Source organism: Pseudoliparis swirei, chromosome 24, assembly GCF_029220125.1.
Source record: "Pseudoliparis swirei isolate HS2019 ecotype Mariana Trench chromosome 24, NWPU_hadal_v1, whole genome shotgun sequence".
NCBI lineage: Eukaryota > Metazoa > Chordata > Actinopteri > Perciformes > Liparidae > Pseudoliparis > Pseudoliparis swirei.
In genome coordinates, this window is record NC_079411.1 from 28488283 (window position 1) to 28508305 (window position 20023).

Below are 20023 nucleotides of genomic sequence, written 5' to 3' on the forward strand. Positions count from 1 at the left end.
AGGAGGAGGAGGAGATTAGAGACCACCGGTTCTTTGAATGAAATACAATAATAATTTAGTGTGGAACAACGTTATCAAATAAAAACAAATTACTAAATCTTTCTTTTTTAGTGCTTTTCTCGATTCGTGGTTCATTGGTACGAAATATATTTGAATGATGAATAAATACTTTTTATATTTGTAATTCTTGCTCTACTATAACTGCACCACAGGTGAGCTCTACACACCTGAGTCCCAGCTAAATGATGCTAACGCTAACCGGGGCCAACAGGAGCTGTGAGTTGTCTCACCTGAAAGTGAAACTTAGTGAGGGAATAATACCAGCTCTGATACAAACAACAACAACAACATGCATTCTCCTGTTGGAATATACACAAAGAGCTGAGTCCGGGCTCGTCGTGTGTGACGTGTGTTGCTAGTTATTGTTATGAGTCATAAATCATTTTTTATTAATTAGTTTGCGTTCAGAGTGAATCTTTGTGACTGAGGAAACATCCGGCTCAACTTGACGAGGTGCGGCAGGATTCTGAGATAAACTCACCACGCCGGTCCCTCGAGCTGCGTCTGCACCTGTCAATCATTCAACAGCTGGTCACTCGGCCAATCAGCTGCTTCCCGTCGAGTGAATTCAACCAATGGGAGGGCAGAGACTCCTCCTGAGCCTTTGATGTGAGCAACGCAGCGGAACCGGCTCCTCAGAGCGAAGGTTCTCTGGGAGGAAGACCTGCAGACCGTCAGTAGAACCTGCAGACCGTCGGTAGAACCTGCAGAACATCAGAAGAACCTGCAGACTGTCGGTAGAACCTGCAGCCCGTCAGTAGAGCCTGCAGACCATCAGTAGAACCTGCAGACCGTCAGTAGAACCTGCAGACCGTCAGTAGAACCTGCAGACCGTCAGTAGAGCCTGCAGACCGTCAGTAGAACCTGCAGACCGTCAGTAGAACCTGCAGACCGTCAGTAGAGCCTGCAGACCGTCAGTAGAACCTGCAGACCGTCGGTAGAACCTGCAGAACATCAGAAGAACCTGCAGACTGTCGGTAGAACCTGCAGCCTGTCAGTAGAGCCTGCAGACCGTCAGTAGAACCTGCAGACCGTCAGTAGAACCTGCAGACCGTCAGTAGAACCTGCAGACCGTCAGTAGAGCCTGCAGACCGTCAGTAGAACCTGCAGACCGTCAGTAGAACCTGCAGACCGTCAGTAGAGCCTGCAGACCGTCAGTAGAACCTGCAGACCGTCAGTAGAGCCTGCAGACCGTCGGTAGAACCTGCAGACCGTCGGTAGAACCTGCAGACCGTCGGTAGAACCTGCAGACCGTCAGTAGAACCTGCAGACCGTCGGTAGAACCTGAAGCATAGACTTCTATACAACCAGAGGAGTCGCCCCCTGGTGGCCAGTAGTTGTAATACAGGAATAACTATATGACTTTAAGTCCTTTAATTGTTCATTAAAATCTATTGTTTTCTTCCATTTCTATGATGAAGTCATATTTGTTTCATGTCTCTACTTCCCGTCTCACTCGGCTCCTCCTGGAGCCGGTAACGTTGTTTATTCACCGTAAAGCCTTTATGAGTTTCATTAACCCTTTACAGTCTCCACCTGCTTCAAGCTCCGCCCCCAAAGCCTCTCACGGAGGACTTTGCTCTTCACGTGTGTGTGTGTGTGTGTGTCTCACGTTGACTAATGTTATTGTTGGTGAGAGCCTCTGAACCATTTACTGCATCACAGAGCTCTTGTCTGACAGGTTTTCACACACAGACACACATATTTTGACAACAGCTGGGCGTGGACAGCCTGGCCCCTTTTGATCGTCCTCCAGAGCGTTTCCAGTCAGACGGCTGTGTGCGCCCCGGCGTGAGTCACGTCCTCCAGCTACAGGTGTGTGTGTGTCGCTCCGGTGGAACCTCACCAGAACACCCTCGGCATGGCGGAGGACTGCACCGTTCCCGAGAGTCCAAAACTCGGGGAGATGGCGGAGGAGGATTTGTGGGAACTGATAAACGACAACCGCCACCGGATCTCGTTGGGCGTGCGGCCCGGCGTCCTGATCCCGTACCTGAGGCAGGCCCGCGTCCTCACGGAGATGGACGAGGACGAGATCCTGTCCTGCCACAACCTCACCAACCGCAGCATGAGAACCAGTGAGAGCGTCCTCTTTATTGTTACTATCTTTGTTTTAAAGGCACCGGGTCGTTAAACAAGCGGGTAAAAACAATAATAAACATAAAACAATAACAAACATAGAACAACAACAAACAGTCCAGGATAAGAAGAACACAGCACGGTGGCTCAGTGGTTCGCACTGTTGCCTCACAGCAAGAAGGCCCTGGGTTCGAATCCCGGTCGTTCCAGGTCCTTTCTGTGTGGAGTTTGCATGTTCTCCTCGTGTCTGTGTGGGTTTCCTCCGGGTTCTCCGGTTTCCCCCACCATCATAAAGACATGCACCGCAACCTCACCCCGGTTCCTATGGATGTGAATGAGTGTTGGTGGTGGGGGGAGGGGCCGTAGGCGCTGATTGGCTGCCACGCTTCCGTCAGTCGGCCCCAGGGCAGCTGTGGCTCCTGATGTAGCTCCACCACCACCGGGATGACTGTGTGTGACTACTGGACTCTGGACTGTAAAGCGACTTCGAGTGTCTAGAGAAGCGCTATATTAAATAAATGATTATTATTACAATACACACAATGTGAAGCTACAGCACATTAAAAGTAAGTAATACTTCACTTTGTGACCTTTTAACCCTTTACATACGTACTTATTCACTATTTACTTACTTACCTAAATACTTACTGAAATACTTATTTACATACTTTCTTACTACTTACTTACTTACCTACATATTTACTTTCTTACTTGCTTATATATTTACTTACATATTTATATACTTACATACTTGCTTACTTACTTACATACTTACTTACATATTTATATACTTGCTTACTTACATACTTACATACTTACTTACATACTTACTTACATACTTACTTAGTTACATACTTACGTACATATTTCTATACTTACATACTTACTTCCATACTTACATACTTACATACATACTTACATACTTACTTACATACTTACTTATTTACTTCCATACACACACACTTACATACATACTTACTTACTTACTTAATTTCTTAAATACTTATGTTCTTACATACTTACTTTCATACTTACTTACACACTTACTTATTTACTTCCATACACACATACTTACATACATATTTACTTACTTACGTTCTTACATACTTACTTACATACTTACTTACTGACATACTTACGTACATATTTCTATACTTACATACTTACTTACATATTTATATACTTATATACTTACTTACATACATACTTACATACTTACTTACACACATCCTTCCTTCCTCCCTCACTTCCCTCCCTCCCTGCCTCCTCAGGCTACATGCTGGACCTCCTGCGGACGCAGGCGAGGAACGGCGCGGTGGCGCTGCTGGAGAGCCTGATGATCCACTACCCCGGGCTGTACACGCAGGTCACGGGCTGCCAGCCCAGCACCGAGCCGTCCCGGTTCAGCGGTCCGCGGCCTCACGTGACGTCATTAAGCCAACGGCGCCGCCGTCTTAACGTGTCTGACCTCCGCTGCGTTCCTCGCAGGCCTCATCAAGTACTCTGAGCTGACGGAGTACCTGGTCCGCGCCGTGACGGGGATGCAGAAGGAGCTCCAGGAGGCGCGCTGCGAGGCCGGCAGGAAGGGCGCCCGCTGCGCGTCGCTGGAGCGCGAGGTCCGGGACGTGGCAGCGCTCGCCGACGAGGCCGACCGCCTCCGCGCCGAGAACCAGCGGCTGCGGCGCCACGGCTGCTCGCTGCAGCACGACGTCACCGAGCTCAAGGACGAGAAGTGCGACCTGTACGTGCGCTACGCGGCGGCCATCGAGGAGAAGTCGGCCGCCAGCGCGCGACTGCACGACCTCAACCTGCAGGTCGGTGGAACAGTCGGGAACACGCAGAACCACTTGGACCTCTTTAAGGACCTCAAGAACTTCAAGTCCATTGAGAAGCTTGGGCCACTGGAGATGGTTCCTTAAAGAACCATTTGTTGAAGGTTCTTTGAGACACCTTTACTTTAAAGAACTATTCAAGGAAATGGTTCTTGAGAGAACCCTGGTTTGAAAGGTTCTTTGTGGAACCAGAAATAGTGCCTTAAAGAACCATGTTTGAAGGTTCTCTAAAGGACGTTTATAGGTTCTTTGAAGAACTATTTAAGGGAATCGTTCTCTAAAGAACCCTGTTTTGAAAGGTTATTTGAGGAACCATAAATTGTGCCTTAGAGAACCATCTTTTTAAGGTTCTTCGAGACACCTTTATAGGTTCTTTAAAGAACTGTTTAAGGACATGGCTCTTTAAAAAAACCTGGTTTGAAAGGTTCATTGTGGAACCAGAAATGGTTCCTCAAGGCATAACTCTGAAGAACCATTTTCGGTTCCAGATGCTCCTTCATTCTCGTGTGTCTCTGATAAAGTGACATACATTGATTTATTTACCATATTTAACGCACTCGAGTAAAATCAATATCTTACTCTTCAGGTTTTTGACAGGCGAGAAACTTCTCTAGCTTCCTGTAAACAAACGTTGTTTACTCATCACACAACCGGTTGGAGCTCAGGTGACATCATCTGGGCAGAGAGCCAATCATAGTTGAGGATGATGGGGTTTGCCTTAATGTGGCCACAATTATCTAAATTAAAAGTACTTCATCAAGCAGAGATACGTTAAATACCTCCGAGGATTGTGGGACTGTTGTATAATGATATATATAAAGTTTTAGTCCATTACTTTGGTTTCTGGTGACACTTTTTACCTTTGCATTGAAAATGCAGAAGGTAATGTTTTGATCGCCGTGTATTTATTTATTTGTATGCGTGTTACTCGCATAACTAAAAAGTATTAAACCGAATCGCATGCAATTTGGTGGGATGATTGGTTATTATCCGGGGACCATTTGATTAGATTTTGGGATCGATCGGGTCAAAGGTCAAAGTCAAGGTCATGAAAAGGTCCAAATCTTATTTTTACCATAGCGCGGTCAATTTCTATCCAATTGGCATGCAACTAATGCCAAAATGTTCATAATTCAATGCCCAATCTTGTGATTTGCGAAGGTATGCGCTCTACCGAGTGCCCGTTCTAGTTTTTATTGTTTTAGAGACAGACACAAAAAACAATAGACAAAGACGAGCTTAACGACTTAATGACTAACGACGAGGTCATCAGTACAACACAATGAGCATGAAGCCATCGTTGGTCTTCTTATCACTATAAAGAAATACATAGACATTTTTAATCTATAAAAAAAATAGAAATATCAGCCATATTGAAAGTAAATTCACATTGTTTGACATATAAGAGATCGCCTCAGACACGGTGTGGGACTCCATGTTTCACGTGATGAACCAGAACGCTTTGACCACCCGGCTGCTGCCCTCAGATCTACCAGCTGCAGACCGAGCTGCAGAAGAAGATCACGGAGAACGAGTTCCAGCAGCGCCGCTCGCTGCGCCGCGCCGACGCCGCCGAGACGCCGCAGCTGCAGGAGGAAGTCTGGAGCCTCCGCTGCCGGCTGGTGAAGGCGGAGAAACTGGACCCGGTGAGAATGATCGCTTATACTTCATTTATATATATACATATATATATATGTATATATATATATATTTATGGCTGTATTATATATGTATATACATATGTATATATATCATATATATATATATTATATATATATATATCTGTCTGTTTTATAAATGTATAAACATATGTATATATATGTATATATATTATATATTTGGTATCTGATGATGCCTTCCCTGTCTCCCTGTATCTGATGATGCCTTCACGGTCCCCCTGTATCAAATGGTGCCTTCACTGACTCCAGGCCCGGCAGGACATCCTGGTGCAGGACCTCGCCGAGGCCATCGACAGCCAGGTGGAGCTCGCCGTGCAGCTCAGGTGTTACAGGGAGGAGAACGAGCAGCTGCTGAGGGACAAGCACGCGGTGCGTGTGTGTGTGTGTGTGTCTGTTTATATATATATATATATATATATATTAACATGTGAAGCCTCCTCCACAGCTCGTGGACCAGAAGGAGGCTCTGGGCCTGCAGGTCCAGCAGTTGACCCTGGACTGCAACATGCACCAGCAGAAGAACACCGTGATCCAGAACCAGAGGAAGGAGCTGCAGGCGGAGAGAGACCAAGTGAGAAGCAGTACATCGATATATATATATATATATATATATTTATATAAAACATAATACATAAGTTCTTTATTTTGTAAACAGCTTAAGAAAACTCTAAAATCCTATCTCATAAAATTTGAATATTTCTCAGACCAAGTAAAAAAGATTTATAACAGCAAAACAAAATCAAACATTTGAAAATGTGTTTCAGGTGTTTGAGTTAATTAGACGATTCAAGTGATTTGTTTAATACCCTACTAGTATACTTTTTCATGATATTCTAATATTTAGAGATAGGATATTTGAGTTTTCTTGCTGTGTAATAATCAGCAATATTAAAAGAATGAAAGGCTATTCTAATTTTCTGAGACAGTCCTGTATATGTGAATGTGGCCTGTATATATATATATATATATATATATACTAGATACATCTTTTATATAACACTTTTACCAAGTTCTATATAAATATATATATATATAAAATAGTATATATATGTGAATGTGGCCTCGATATATATGTATTTATATATATATATAAATAAATATATACATAAATATATATATATATACTAGATACATCTTTACCACTTTTTTTTTACCAAACTGTATGTGTATATATATATATATATATATACATCCTGTAGTTTAGAGGAAGAGTATGAAACCTGCTTTAAGTTTTTTATCATTGCAACATTGTATCGACAGGTGAAATGTATCAAATCACGACGCCTCAGTGTGGAAGTTGTTCACTTTTTACTTCAAAAGTGTTTAAGAAAGAATATTGAAGTGAGAGAAGGAGAGCTTCATTAACGTCTCACCCATTAATTACCACGCCGACACAATCGGAGCCAAGAGAACCGGTTGGATGTCGACGCTTAACCACAACAACAACCCTGTTGACACCTGACTGAAACTTCAACAGGAGAAAACCCTCAACACGTGATGTGATGAGCAGCTACAACCAGGTCTAAAAATAGAACCGTAAAAATAGAACATGTAAATATAAAACGCTGGAAAACTGGATTCATGTTGTGCGAAACATTTATATACATATTTGTAACTAAACATATCTTTGACCACTTTTTAACGATCACCTTGTAACTTCAGGTTCTGTCACATTAAAGCACCAGTTTGTAGGATTGATGGGGCTCCATATGAATATAATATTCATTACTATATTTTCATTAGTGTATAATCACCTGAAACTGAGAGTCTCTGAGTCTTCCTCATGTTTCTGTCACAGCACGACGTTCTACACAACCAAACACGGCTCTTGTGAGGGCGTTTTGAGTTTTTTACGTCACCTCCAGGCCACCGTAGTTCATCAAATACTCTCGGGAAAGAGAGGCCGTTTGGTTGGTTGCAATCTGCAACCTCACCACTAGGCGTGTACACGCTGCTCCTCTAACATTGTATTTTAGATGTTCTACTTTCTACTGTGATTGCCATCTGAGGCGACGATGCTGTTTGTTAGCCGGCAGGTAATCCGATAATAATCCTGCCTCTATAAAAAAAACGCCTCTTGTATCGTACGCTTGAACATCGTGTACAGACCTCCTTTGTGCCCGGCAGACTTGTTGTCTTTCACCTGAGCAACTCAAACGTTGTATCCTCCCCAGAATGTGTGAAACAATAGAGACAGGCCGAGCCACGGTGCCGACTTCCTGCATGTCACACGCCTCGGCGTCGGGGAAGCTGGCTCACGCGTTCATTCTTCTTCACGGGTCGCGTGTCGAGTTCCAGGCGGCGCGTGTCGGGCGAAGCCGGCGTGGCCATCGCGGCCTTATTGTTCCGACATGAACTCGGCCTGATTGTTTTCATCTTGTGTGGGGGAAAAAAAGATATGTAAATTAAAATCTTCCCACGGTTTCATTCGTAGGCGTACCTGTCCAGAGACGAGGCCCAGACCATGATCGCCCGCATCCTGGCCGAGAAAGACACCCTGAGGTGCCAGCTGGTGGAGCTGCAGGAGCACGTCTTCAGCGCCCAGGCCCGACGCGGATCCAGAGAACTACGGCGGCCCAGTTGTGACGGGGTGGGTCGCGCGAGCGGGTTTCGGCGTGCGCGTGAACACGAACGCGGACGGGGAATAATAATCGTGATGGTGTGTCGTGTGTCGGTAGAAGGAGTCGGAGGTGGACTGGGAGAGCCTGACGTCCTCCTTTGAGGAACCCCCAAAGATCAGAGCCCCCAACAAACGGAGGCTGTGCCGCATGGAGGCCGTCAACCCCATGTCAGATTCCTTCAACTTAGAGGTGTGTGTGTGTGTGTGTGTGTGTGTGTGTGTGTGTGTGTGTGTGTGTGTGTGTGTGTGTGTGTGTGTGTGTGTGTGTGTGTGTGTGTGTGTGTGTGTGTGTGTGTGTGTGTGTGTGTGTGTGTGTGTGTGTGTGTGTGTGTGTGTGTGTGTCCGAGTATCAAGTGTGTGTGTGTGTGTGTGTGTGTGTGTAATGTGTGTGTGTGTGTGTGTGTCCCTCACAGTGTGAAGGCTGTCAGAACGAAAGTGTGTGTCCTGTCCACACAGGTGTGTGTGGTCCTCACTGTCCACACACTCAAGGTGTGTGTGTGTGTGTGTTTGACTGTCCACACACTAAGGTGTGTAATGTAACTGTCCACACACCTTCTGTGTTCCTGTCCACACACTAAGATGTATGTGTGTCCCTGTCCACAAACTAAGGTGTGTTTGTATTTTTCACTGTCCAGACACTAAGGTGTGTGTGTCCCTGTCCACACACTAAGGTGTATGTGTGTTTTTCACTGTCCATACACTAAGGTGTGTGTGTCCCTGTCCATACACTAAGGTGTGTGTGTGTTCCTGTCCACACACTAAGGTGTGTGTGTGTGTGTGTGTTTCACTGTCCATACACTAAGGTGTGTGTGTGTGTCCCTGTCCATACACTAAGGTGTGTGTGTGTCCCTGTCCATACACTAAGGTGTGTGTGTCCCTGTCCACACACTAAGGTGTGTGTGTCCCTGTCCACACACTAAGGTGTGTGTGTCCCTGTCCATACACTAAGGTGTGTGTGTGTGTCCCTGTCCATACACTAAGGTGTGTGTGTCCCTGTCCATACACTAAGGTGTGTGTGTCCCTGTCCATACACTAAGGTGTGTGTGTCCCTGTCCACACACTAAGGTGTGTGTCCCTGTCCATACACTAAGGTGTGTGTGTCCCTGTCCATACACTAAGGTGTGTGTGTCCCTGTCCACACACTAAGGTGTGTGTGTCCCTGTCCATACACTAAGGTGTGTGTGTCCCTGTCCATACACTAAGGTGTGTGTGTCCCTGTCCGTGTGTGTGTCCATACACTAAGGTGTGTGTGTCCCTGTCCACACACTAAGGTGTGTGTGTCCCTGTCCATACACTAAGGTGTGTGTGTCCCTGTCCACACACTAAGGTGTGTGGGTCCCTGTCCATACACTAAGGTGTGTGTGTGTTCCTGTCCACAAACTAAGGTGTGTGTGTCCCTGTCCATACACTAAGGTGTGTGTGTGTCCATACACTAAGGTGTGTGTGTCCCTGTCCATACACTAAGGTGTGTGTGTGTGTCCCTGTCCATACACTAAGGTGTGTGTGTGTGTGTCCATACACTAAGGTGTGTGTGTTCCTGTCCACACACTAAGGTGTGTGTGTGTGTGTCCCTGTCCATACACTAAGGTGTGTGTGTTCCTGTCCACACACTAAGGTGTGTGTGTGTTCCTGTCCACACACTAAGGTGTGTGTGTGTGTGTGTCCATACACTAAGGTGTGTGTGTGTGTGTGTGTGTGTGTGTCCATACACTAAGGTGTGTGTGTGTGTGTCCCTGTGTGTGTCCACTAAGGTGTGTGTTTCACTGTCGCACACTAAGGTGTGTGTGTGTGTGTTCCTGTCCACACACTAAGGTGTGTGTGTGTGTCCCTGTCCACTAGGTGTGTGTGTGTGTGTCCCTGTCCACACTAAGGTGTGTGTGTGTCCCTGTCCATACACTAAGTGTGTGTGTGTCCCTGTCCACACACTAAGGTGTGTGTGTGTTCCTGTCCACACACTAAGGTGTGTGTGTGTTCCTGTCCACACACTAAGGTGTGTGTGTGTCCCTGTCCACACACTAAGGTGTGTGTGTCCCTGTCCACACACTAAGGTGTGTGTGTGTGTGTCCCTGTCCACACACTAAGGTGTGTGTGTGTCCCTGTCCACACACTAAGGTGTGTGTGTGTCCCTGTCCACACACTAAGGTGTGTGTGTGTGTCCCTGTCCACACACTAAGGTGTGTGTGTGTGTGTGTGTGTGTGTGTCCCTGTCCATACACTAAGGTGTGTGTGTGTGTGTCCCTGTCCATACACTAAGGTGTGTGTGTGTGTGTCCCTGTCCACACACTAAGGTGTGTGTGTGTCCCTGTCCACACACTAAGGTGTGTGTGTGTGTGTCCCTGTCCACACACTAAGGTGTGTGTGTGTGTCCCTGTCCACACACTAAGGTGTGTGTGTGTGTGTGTCCCTGTCCACACACTAAGGTGTGTGTGTCCCTGTCCACACACTAAGGTGTGTGTGTGTGTGTCCCTGTCCACACACTAAGGTGTGTGTGTCCCTGTCCACACACTAAGGTGTGTGTGTGTGTGTCCCTGTCCACACACTAAGGTGTGTGTGTGTGTGTGTCCCTGTCCACACACTAAGGTGTGTGTGTGTGTGTGTCCCTGTCCACACACTAAGGTGTGTGTGTGTGTGTCCCTGTCCACACACTAAGGTGTGTGTGTGTGTCCCTGTCCACACACACGAGATGTTACTGTGTGTTCAGGCGCCTCTCAGGTGTTCCTCTGCGTTCCTGTGTTAGCGAGGCGCCTTCAGGTCCCAGGAGGAGATGACCTTCATCACGAGGCGTCACACATCTCTGATGGTTCCTCCTCAGTATCCGGGCCTCATCAGGATCTCACGCCGGCGTTAAAGTCGCTCAGTGTGCAGAAGCCTCTGGTCTCAGAGTCCATGTTTACATGGGGAATAACAGACGGAGGAATCTGAAGGTGGTGTTCATGTCTGTTTGTCTTTTGTTCTTCTCTTGCAGCTTCGAATCAATGGAGAATGAATTCCTGTTGGACGACTACGTGTTCATCCCCTGTGGTACGAGCAGATGTGTTAGTGCCTGTGTGTGTGTGTGTGTGTGTGTGTGTGTGTGTGTGTGTGTGTGTGTGTGTGTGTGTGTGTGTGTGTGTGTGTGTGTGTGTGTGTGTGTGTGTGTGTGTGTGTGTGTGTGTGTGTGTGTGTGTGTGTGTGTGTGTGTGTGTGTGTGTGTGTGTGTGTGTGTGTACCTGTGTGTGGGTTATGGAACCCTCTGCCAGGGCTGCCAGGCGACACATTAACTCACAACCTTGACGCCTCTCTTGTGTTTAGTGGAGGGTGAAGACGAGCACAAGCCCAGACTGTCCTCTTCCAATGAGTCCAGCGTCGATGGGTGAGACACAGATATAAATATACATATATATATATATATTGATAGACTTGAAACTAGAGATTGAGACAGTAGAGTCACTTATATAGACTTCTATACAACCAGAGGAGTCGCCCCCTGGTGGTCAGGAGAGAGAATGCAGCTTTAAAACATGAAGCATAGACTTCTATACAACCAGAGGAGGTGCCCCCTGGTGGTCAGGAGAGAGAATGCAGCTTTAACACATGACGCATATACTTCTATACAACCAGAGGAGTTGTGATTGTAATCCGGATGTTTCCTCCTCTCTCTCCAGCGCGTCCAGAACCTCGCCGCCCTCCTTCCTGATGCGCTCTCGCCAGAAGGCGATCCGTGTGAACGGCCGCGTGCTGAGCCTCTCCCTCCAGGGGGAGGCGCTGCTCGCCCAGCTGGCCGTGGTGGGCGGCAACAAGAGCGGCGTGTTCGTGCACCGGGTCACCGAAGGCTCCGCCGCCCACGCCGTGGGCATCAGCCCCGGGGCGCAGATAGTGGAGGTGGGTGGGGGTCGCGGTTCCGATCACCAGGTTCTGGTTCTGATCGTCCCGTGAAGCCGGCGCTCACGATACCGTCGTTGGCCTGCAGGTGGCGTACGAGCAGAACCAGAAGGCTCTGAGGATGGTGCTGGAGGACTCCACCCTGGAGGAAGCTATGTGGGCTCTGGGCCAGGTCACGGGCCTCTGTCAACTCTCCCTCCGGCCCAGGCAAGATGGTACGACCCACAGCACCGACATTAAGACGAAATAGTACTTTCTCATCATCAAGTAATTAATATTGACCCGAGATTCTCTTCAATCAACTTCACATTATCCTCAATAAGCTAAATTGGCGTTGTGACAATATTCGTGATCATACTGAGGTTCCTAGGATCAGGAAATAATAAGAACAATAACGCATTTCTTCACTTTTAATTTTTCATTTTCAATAAGCAAAATTGAATTTGCCGCACACACACACGCACACACACGTGGACTGGTTCATAACAAATCCCAGTGACTGTATCTCGGGATCTTATGAGGCCTTCAGGGAGGAGACGAGGAGACGAGGAGCTTCGTGTGTCTGGATATATTGTTAATCAACCTCGGTGTCTCTGTTTCGGCTTCATAATAAACGTAATAATTAATTCCTTTATCAGACGTTCCATCCAGAAGTTCAAAGTTATTGTTTTTCCCTCCAGATTGAGACTTCGTTCTCTTCAGGATTTAATATGTTATATGTTCCTGGTTTCCACCAAGGAACCTAGAAAGGAAGGAAGGAAGGAAGGACGTGTCGTTGAGGTCACTGAGGTCACATAGGTGCCACGCGGGGTATTCTGACGTCACCTGTTATTGGCTAATCGCCAACTTGTAACTGTTCTGTAAATCTGGACTCTGATACCGAAACGACCTGACATGATGTCACGATGACGTCATTATCCTTTTAGAGTTCCCTTGGTTACCACGAGGGTCATTGCTGCTGTCTTTTGGAGCACTGCATCAAAACCAATATGGTTGCTAATCATTGACGCATCGCAGGCTGTAAAACACCTGTGTGTGTTTGTGTGTGTGTGTGGTACATTGTGTTATCGCCTTAGAAGACTAACGGAGGGGTAGAGAACCGTTTTTATGTGAGCGCAGCTGAAAACAGTTACGCTGGTAAGAGAAGCTATCAAACTGGCCTTCCTTTGAGCCACAAGAACTACATTAATATTTACAATAAACATCATTATTTATGACCTCAATGTCTTGACTAGATTTTATATTCATTTTTAATTAATTTAATAAATAAAAGTGTGTTTTCATGGAAAACACCAAATATTCTGGGTGACCCCAAACCTTTGAATGCTAGTGTATACGTTGTCTTTCATTTACGTGTCCTCCTCCTCCTCCTCTTCCCTCCAGACTACGAGGCTCTGCTGCAGCAGCTGCAGAGCGGGCAGAGCTCCTCCGGAGACTCCTTCTACGTCCGGGTCAACTTGACGCTGCCCGCCGGCCCCGCCTGGACGCTCGCCGTGAGCTGCAACGACATCCTCCACGTCACCAACACGTGGCCCGCCGGCACCGAGGGCGCCTGGCACGCCAGCCAGGTGCACCCCGGTCAGCTGCTGGACCTGCAGAGCGGCAGCGTGCCCAACTACTACAGGTCGGTGGCACGGGAAGGAGGGGGGGGGGGGGGGGTCGGAATACTCTACCCGTCCAAAGTTGTAGAACACTTCCCCCATTTTTCCAGTTTTTAAATGAATGTAAGAGGTTCAAGTGAATAACCTGAAATGGTACAAAAGGTCAGAGGTTAAACAAAAAAGTTTAGGTTACCAAAAACTGAAGAATAATGTACACGACCGTTCAAAAGTTTGGGGTCACCCAGAGAATTTTCTGTTTTCCATGAAAACTCTCACTTTTATTTTTTAAATTAATATAAAATAAATATAAAATATAGTCAAGACATTAACAAGGTTATAAATAATTATTTTTATAGAAAATATTAATGTAGTTCTTGTGACTCAAAGGAAGGCCAGTTTTATAGCTTCTCTCAGCAGCATAACTGTTTTCAGCTGCACTCACATCAAAAGGGTTTTCAGGGTTTTCTACCCCTCCGCTAGTCTTCTAAGGCGATAACACAATGTACCACTGGAGATGGGCCTCTACACACCTCTGGAGAGACTTCATTAAACACCAGAGAATAGTCATGGACACATTAACTATGTAGAGAGAGTGTTTATGATTCGTTTAATGTTATCTTCATTGAAAAATACGATGCTTTGAAAAATAAGGACATTTCTAAGTGACCCCAAACTTTTGAACGTTAGTGTACATTTCAGAGTTCTACAAAAAGGCCTTTTTCAGGGAACAAGTGATGGGTTAACGACTTGAAGCCGTGTGGTAACAGACTGTCACTACACCCTCTGAAGCTTTACATGGACAGTATTTTACTGCAGGAAGTCGTATATTACTCTTATAATGGAAAGAAAAAGGCAATTAACAAAGAAAAACAGACCATAATAACCCTTAAAAGTGTCGGTCTTTCCTTCAGAGACATTGAGGTGTTCAACGTTTGACCGCGTCGTGGACTTCCAGTGATTCATGCCCATGTTGTTCTGACTGCACAGGGCCCAGAGACTTCTCATCCGGGCCATCGAAGACATGAGCTTCCAAACCAAGAAGTCTCAGAAGGTGAGCGTGATCTCCAGGTAGCTCATGACACCCACCCCCCCCCCCCCCGTGTGTTTACTGTTTGGGGAACTTTCACCAGGTCTGGCGGATGGTGTCCCCCAACAAGCAGAAGGCCGTGAGGATCGTCGGCACCCGGCACCAAGGCAGGAACCCGCTGTGGGTCAGCGTGGAGAAGGAGAACTCCCAGAGCACCGAGTCAGGTGGGAAGAGACGCGACAGGGAAACATCGCGCAAAAATACACTAATGCTCAAAAGTTTAGTTTTTTTCTATGAAAACTCACTTTTATTCATCAAAAGTGTTTAGGGTGACCTAAAACTGAAAAATAATGTACACTACCGTTCGAAAGTTTGGGTTCACAAAGAGAATTTGGCAATTTGCATGAAAACGCGTACTTTTATTGATCAAATTAATTGCAAAATTAATATAAACTCTAGTCAAGACGTTGATGAGGTTATAAATAATGATGTTTATTGTAAATATTAATGTAGTTCTTCTTGTGACTCAAAGGAAGGCCAGTTTTATAGCTTCTCTCACCAGCATAACTGTTTTCAGCTGTGCTCACATCAAAAGGGTTTTCTACCCCTCCGCTAGTCTTCTAAGGCGATAACACAATGTACCATTAGAACACTGGAGATGGGCCTCTACACACCTCTGTAGAGACTTCATTACACACCAGAGAATAGTCACTACACATTAACTATGTAGAGAGTTATGATTAATTTAATGTTATCTTCATTGAATAAAACAGCGCTTTGAAAAATAAGGACATTTCTAAGTGACCCTTAACTTTTAAACTGTAATGTACATTTCCGAGTTCTACAAAAAGGCCTCTTTCAGGGAACAAGTGATGGGTTAACAACAAATAGTCATTTACCACATTAACAATGTAGAGCACAGGTGTCAAACACAAGGCCCGCGGGCCGAATGCGGCCCACCACGTCATTTTATGCGGCCCCTGACGGCTTGAAAGACACACGATCGCCGTTATATCCTGTGCTTTTATTTTGAAGGTTAGAAATTAAATTGGATTTGTGTTATAAGATTAGAGAAATGTTCTTGTGTACAATAGTTATACTCTTGAATAAACAATAATCAGATGCAAAGAGAGTTATCGAACAGTATGTGCGGGAGTAGTTTATACAGCGCTTCAGTTACGCCGGCCCTTTAAGAGGCGGCCATGACGCCGATGTGGCCCTCGGTGGAGATGAGTGTTTATGATTCATTTAATGTTATCTTCATTTTTTAAAACAGCGCTTTGAACAATAAGGACATTTCTACGTGACTCCAAACTCTTGACCGGAGGTGTAACATCGCTCATTAACCTTTGACCTTCCTCTCCTCCTTCACAGGAGGCGCGTCGGCCCCCAGGAGCTGCCTGACCCTGATGCCCTACAGCCTGGTGACCCCTCACTTCCCCCGGGTGTGCCGGCCCGTCCTGCTGCTGCCCACCATCCTGGGACACATCCTCAGCAAGAAGATGGCCGACTGGCAGGGCTTCCAGCTCTGTGAGCCCGGTGAGGAAGACCGTGATACACCTGTGGGCTCTGTGGACGAGGAAGAGGAGGGAGAGGAGGAGGGAGGGTCTGTTGCTGCAGACAGGAAGTCAGACGTCATGTGTGTCAGTGTGAGATGAGGAGGCGACGAGGAGGTGAAGCTAAAAGACAAGCAGGAGAAGATGATGAAGATGATGATGAAGAAGATGAAGTAAAGATAATGGCTGAAGAGTTTAAATGTATTGATGAACAAATACATCATATGACATCATCCCTTCATTCCTTAACCTTCTGACCCCCCCCCCTCCTCCTCCTCCTCTTCCTCCTCTCACTCCTCCTCCCCCCCCCCCCCCTCCAGAGGTGCTGACCCCCGGTGAGCATGCCGCCCGGCAGCAGCGCTCAGAGATCCTGGAGGAGGTGCAGCAGGAGAGCAGCTGCTGCTGCTACTCGCTGCAGAGCGTGGAGAAGGTCATGAAGAAGGTCAGAGGTCACCGGCCTCAGAGAGGAGGCGCGACGACGTCCCTCTGAACTCAGTCACACCAAGTTTAACACAACAAATATTCTTCTTTTTTTGCCACTCTCAGTGATTTTAACATGTCACTAGCCCCGCCCCCCCGCGTCACTAGCCCCGCCCCCTCCATCACGTGCTCCTCCTAACAGCCCGTCATTCCTCTGCTCGCCACCAGGGGATCCACTGTGTGCTGCCGCTCGGGCTGGACTGCGTGCGCCGGCTGCACCGAGCCGACATCTTCCCCATCATCATCTTCATCGGCCAATCAGCTCGCAGCGCACGGAAACTGAAGTAAACATCCTTGTTGTTGTTGTTGCTCTTCTTTTCTTGTCAGAATCCTCCAGTAGCTATATATTGTCATTTATTTCCCTCCTCCTCCCCCTCTTTCCCCACTCCATCTCCTCCTCCTCTTCCCACTCATCCTACTCCTCCTCTTCCTCTTCATGGTCCCCCCACTCCCACTCCTCCTCCTCTTTCTTCCCACTCCTCCACCTCTTCCTCCTCCTTTCTCCCACTCCATCTCCTCCTCCTCTCACTCCTCTTTCTCCTCCTCCTCCTGTTCCTCCTCTAACTCGTCTTCCTCCTTCTCCACCTCTTTCTCCTCCTCCTCCTCTCACTCGTCTTCCTCATTCTCCACCTCTTTCTCCTCCTCCTCCTCTCACTCCTCTTCCTCCTCCTCCACCTGTTTCTCCTCCTCCTCCTCTTTCTCCTCCTCCTCTCACTCCTCCTCTTCCTCCTCCTCCTCCTCCTCTCACTCCTCCTTGTCCTCTTCCTCCTCCTCCTCCTCCTCTTACTCCACCTCATACTCCTCCTCCTCTCACTCCTCCTCCTCCTCCACCTCTTTCTCCTCCTCCTCCTGTTCCTCCTCTCACTCGTCTTCCTCCTTCTCCACCTCTTTCTCACTCATCCTCCTCCGCCTCTTTCTCCTCCTCCTCCTCTCACTCCTCCTCCCTCTCTCCAGGTCCAAGCTCCAGCGCCACAGCCAGTCGGAGGAGCAGCTCCTGGCGTGCTCGAGGAGCGAGGAGGCGCTGCTGGACAAGCTGCCGTGCCTCCACCGCGGCGTGGCGGCCGACTCGTGGAGCGACCACAGCTCGCTGCTCGCCAGCCTGCGCAGCATCATCTGGGAGGAGCAGAAGAAGATCGTGTGGGTGGAGCCCGACCTGTGGTAGAGACAACAACAACAACAACAACAACAGGAAGGGCTCTTTCATAACGGGATGTAGCTTTATGATGAAGTTGTAAACACGAGTATGTATCTGTGATACTTCTACCGGGGATAATTATATAGTTTTAACTTTATTGTTGTTTACATGTAAACATGTAAACACCGAACAGACTAACGACACGTCTTCTACATATTTATACATCATTTCCCACGATGAAGGATCAGAATACTTTTATTTGTCTGAGGAGGAAATCATTTGGTCAATAAACTGTTGTTGCGCCATAGTTAGCAGCATTATTGGGTATTATTATATTATTATATTGATTATCTGCTCCGTGATTATTGATCTCTGAGGTCACTGACTTCTTTGATGTTTTGCTGGTTTAAAAAAATAAATATTAGTCGTCTCTTTGTACACATGAAAAGAAAATTGCATTTCTGTTCAATTAAGATTTTTTAAATAATAACAGTAAGACGGGCTCGAAAGTCTCGTGACTCCTGAGTTTTAGTGATTTAATTCCATTAAATATACAAACTATATAACAAATATATAGTTTGTTCATTTAGAATATTAAGTTTAAACAAACACTGACGTGTGTGTGTGTGTGTGTGTGTGTGTGTGTGTGTGTGTGTGTGTGTGTGTGTGTGTGTGTGTGTGTGTGTGTGTGTGTGTGTGTGTGTGTGTGTGTGTGTGTGTGTGTGTGTGTGTGTGTGTGTGTGTGTGTGTGTGTGACTGCAGGCTCGGCCTATAACGTCAACGGTTAATGTCAAATTAACTGAAGCTTATACCTGCATTACACTTTATTATGTGTATTATGTTTAATGATCCTTTATTCACCAAAACGTTCACAACAATTATTGCGAGTCTGCAAACGATGAACATCATCAGTCATGACTCATCAAACCCGGTGCACGCGCTGTATGGTGACGTGGAGCTTCGAGAGCTGCCGTGACCCTCAGCGGCCACCAGGGGGCGGTAGAGAGGAACCCGCGAGGGCAGGAGGGGGAGGACGACGTGGTTCCTCCTGAGGAAGAGAAGACAGGAGGATGAGAGAGGACCACCGACTGGAACCGACGACCCCCCCCCCCGGACACACACACACACACACACACCCTGTCTTCTCCTTTTTATCTGGTGGTGATTATTGATTGGATTTGAAGGATTTCTTTTTTTAAGACTTCCACTGAATCAATTTCCTCTCCGGGAAGACGCTCTTGGCTCCTTTGGGGTCCAAACCCGAAACCCCCCCCCCCATCCCCCCTCCCCCTCCTGTTGCTGGGAAACCATCCATCAGTGCATTAAAGACACGGAGGGGAAGAAACCTGCACACGGCTGACACATCTCTAGGGCTCTCTGGTGTCTCCTTCACACACACACACACACACACACACACACACACATACATATATACACACACATACACATACATACACACAGAATGCATCCTGCGCTCTAGGGCTTGATTAATATGCTTTGATTCCCCTCTCTCTCTCTCGTGTGTTATATATATATATGTATAAATACATGTGTGTCTGTGTGTGTCTGAGCCTCAGGTCGATTTGACAAGAAGCTGAAGCGGTCAGAATCAGCCTTCAGCCAATCGCCCACACACACACACAGACACACACACACACACACACACACAGACACACACAGACAGACACACACAGACACACACACACACACACACACACAGACACACACACACACACACACACACACACACACACACACACACACACACACACAGACACACACACACACAGACACACACAGACACACAGACACACACAGACACACACACACACACACAGACACACACAGACACACACAGACACACACACACACACACACACACAGACAGACACACACAGACACACAGACACACACAGACACACACACACACACAGACACACACACACACACAGACACACACATTTTCTCTTTTACACACTGGTTTACATCCACAACCTCCCCCCCTCCTCTCCCCTCCTCCTCTCTCCTCTCCTCCTCCTCCTCCTCCTCCTCCTCCTCTCCTCCTCCTCCTCCTCCTCTCCTCCTCCTCTCCT

The 20023-nt window shown here is 47.0% G+C and overlaps 1 protein-coding gene across 1 annotated transcript; it reads left to right on the top strand.

Moving 5' to 3' along the window:
- The first annotated feature begins 22 nt into the window (after window positions 1-22).
- On the top strand, window positions 23-18368 carry card14 (caspase recruitment domain family, member 14). The gene is made up of 20 exons (XM_056409613.1): window positions 23-2138; window positions 3411-3548; window positions 3628-3953; window positions 5459-5617; window positions 5900-6019; window positions 6096-6221; window positions 8085-8240; window positions 8329-8460; window positions 11008-11081; window positions 11152-11291; window positions 11562-11622; window positions 11915-12131; window positions 12220-12346; window positions 13515-13755; window positions 14720-14783; window positions 14863-14983; window positions 16134-16298; window positions 16636-16757; window positions 16964-17079; window positions 17750-18368. Exons 1-20 carry the CDS (start codon window positions 1922-1924, stop codon window positions 17955-17957), a joined length of 3030 nt encoding a protein of 1009 aa, XP_056265588.1. The 5' UTR covers window positions 23-1921; the 3' UTR covers window positions 17958-18368.
- The last annotated feature ends 1655 nt before the right edge of the window (window positions 18369-20023 follow it).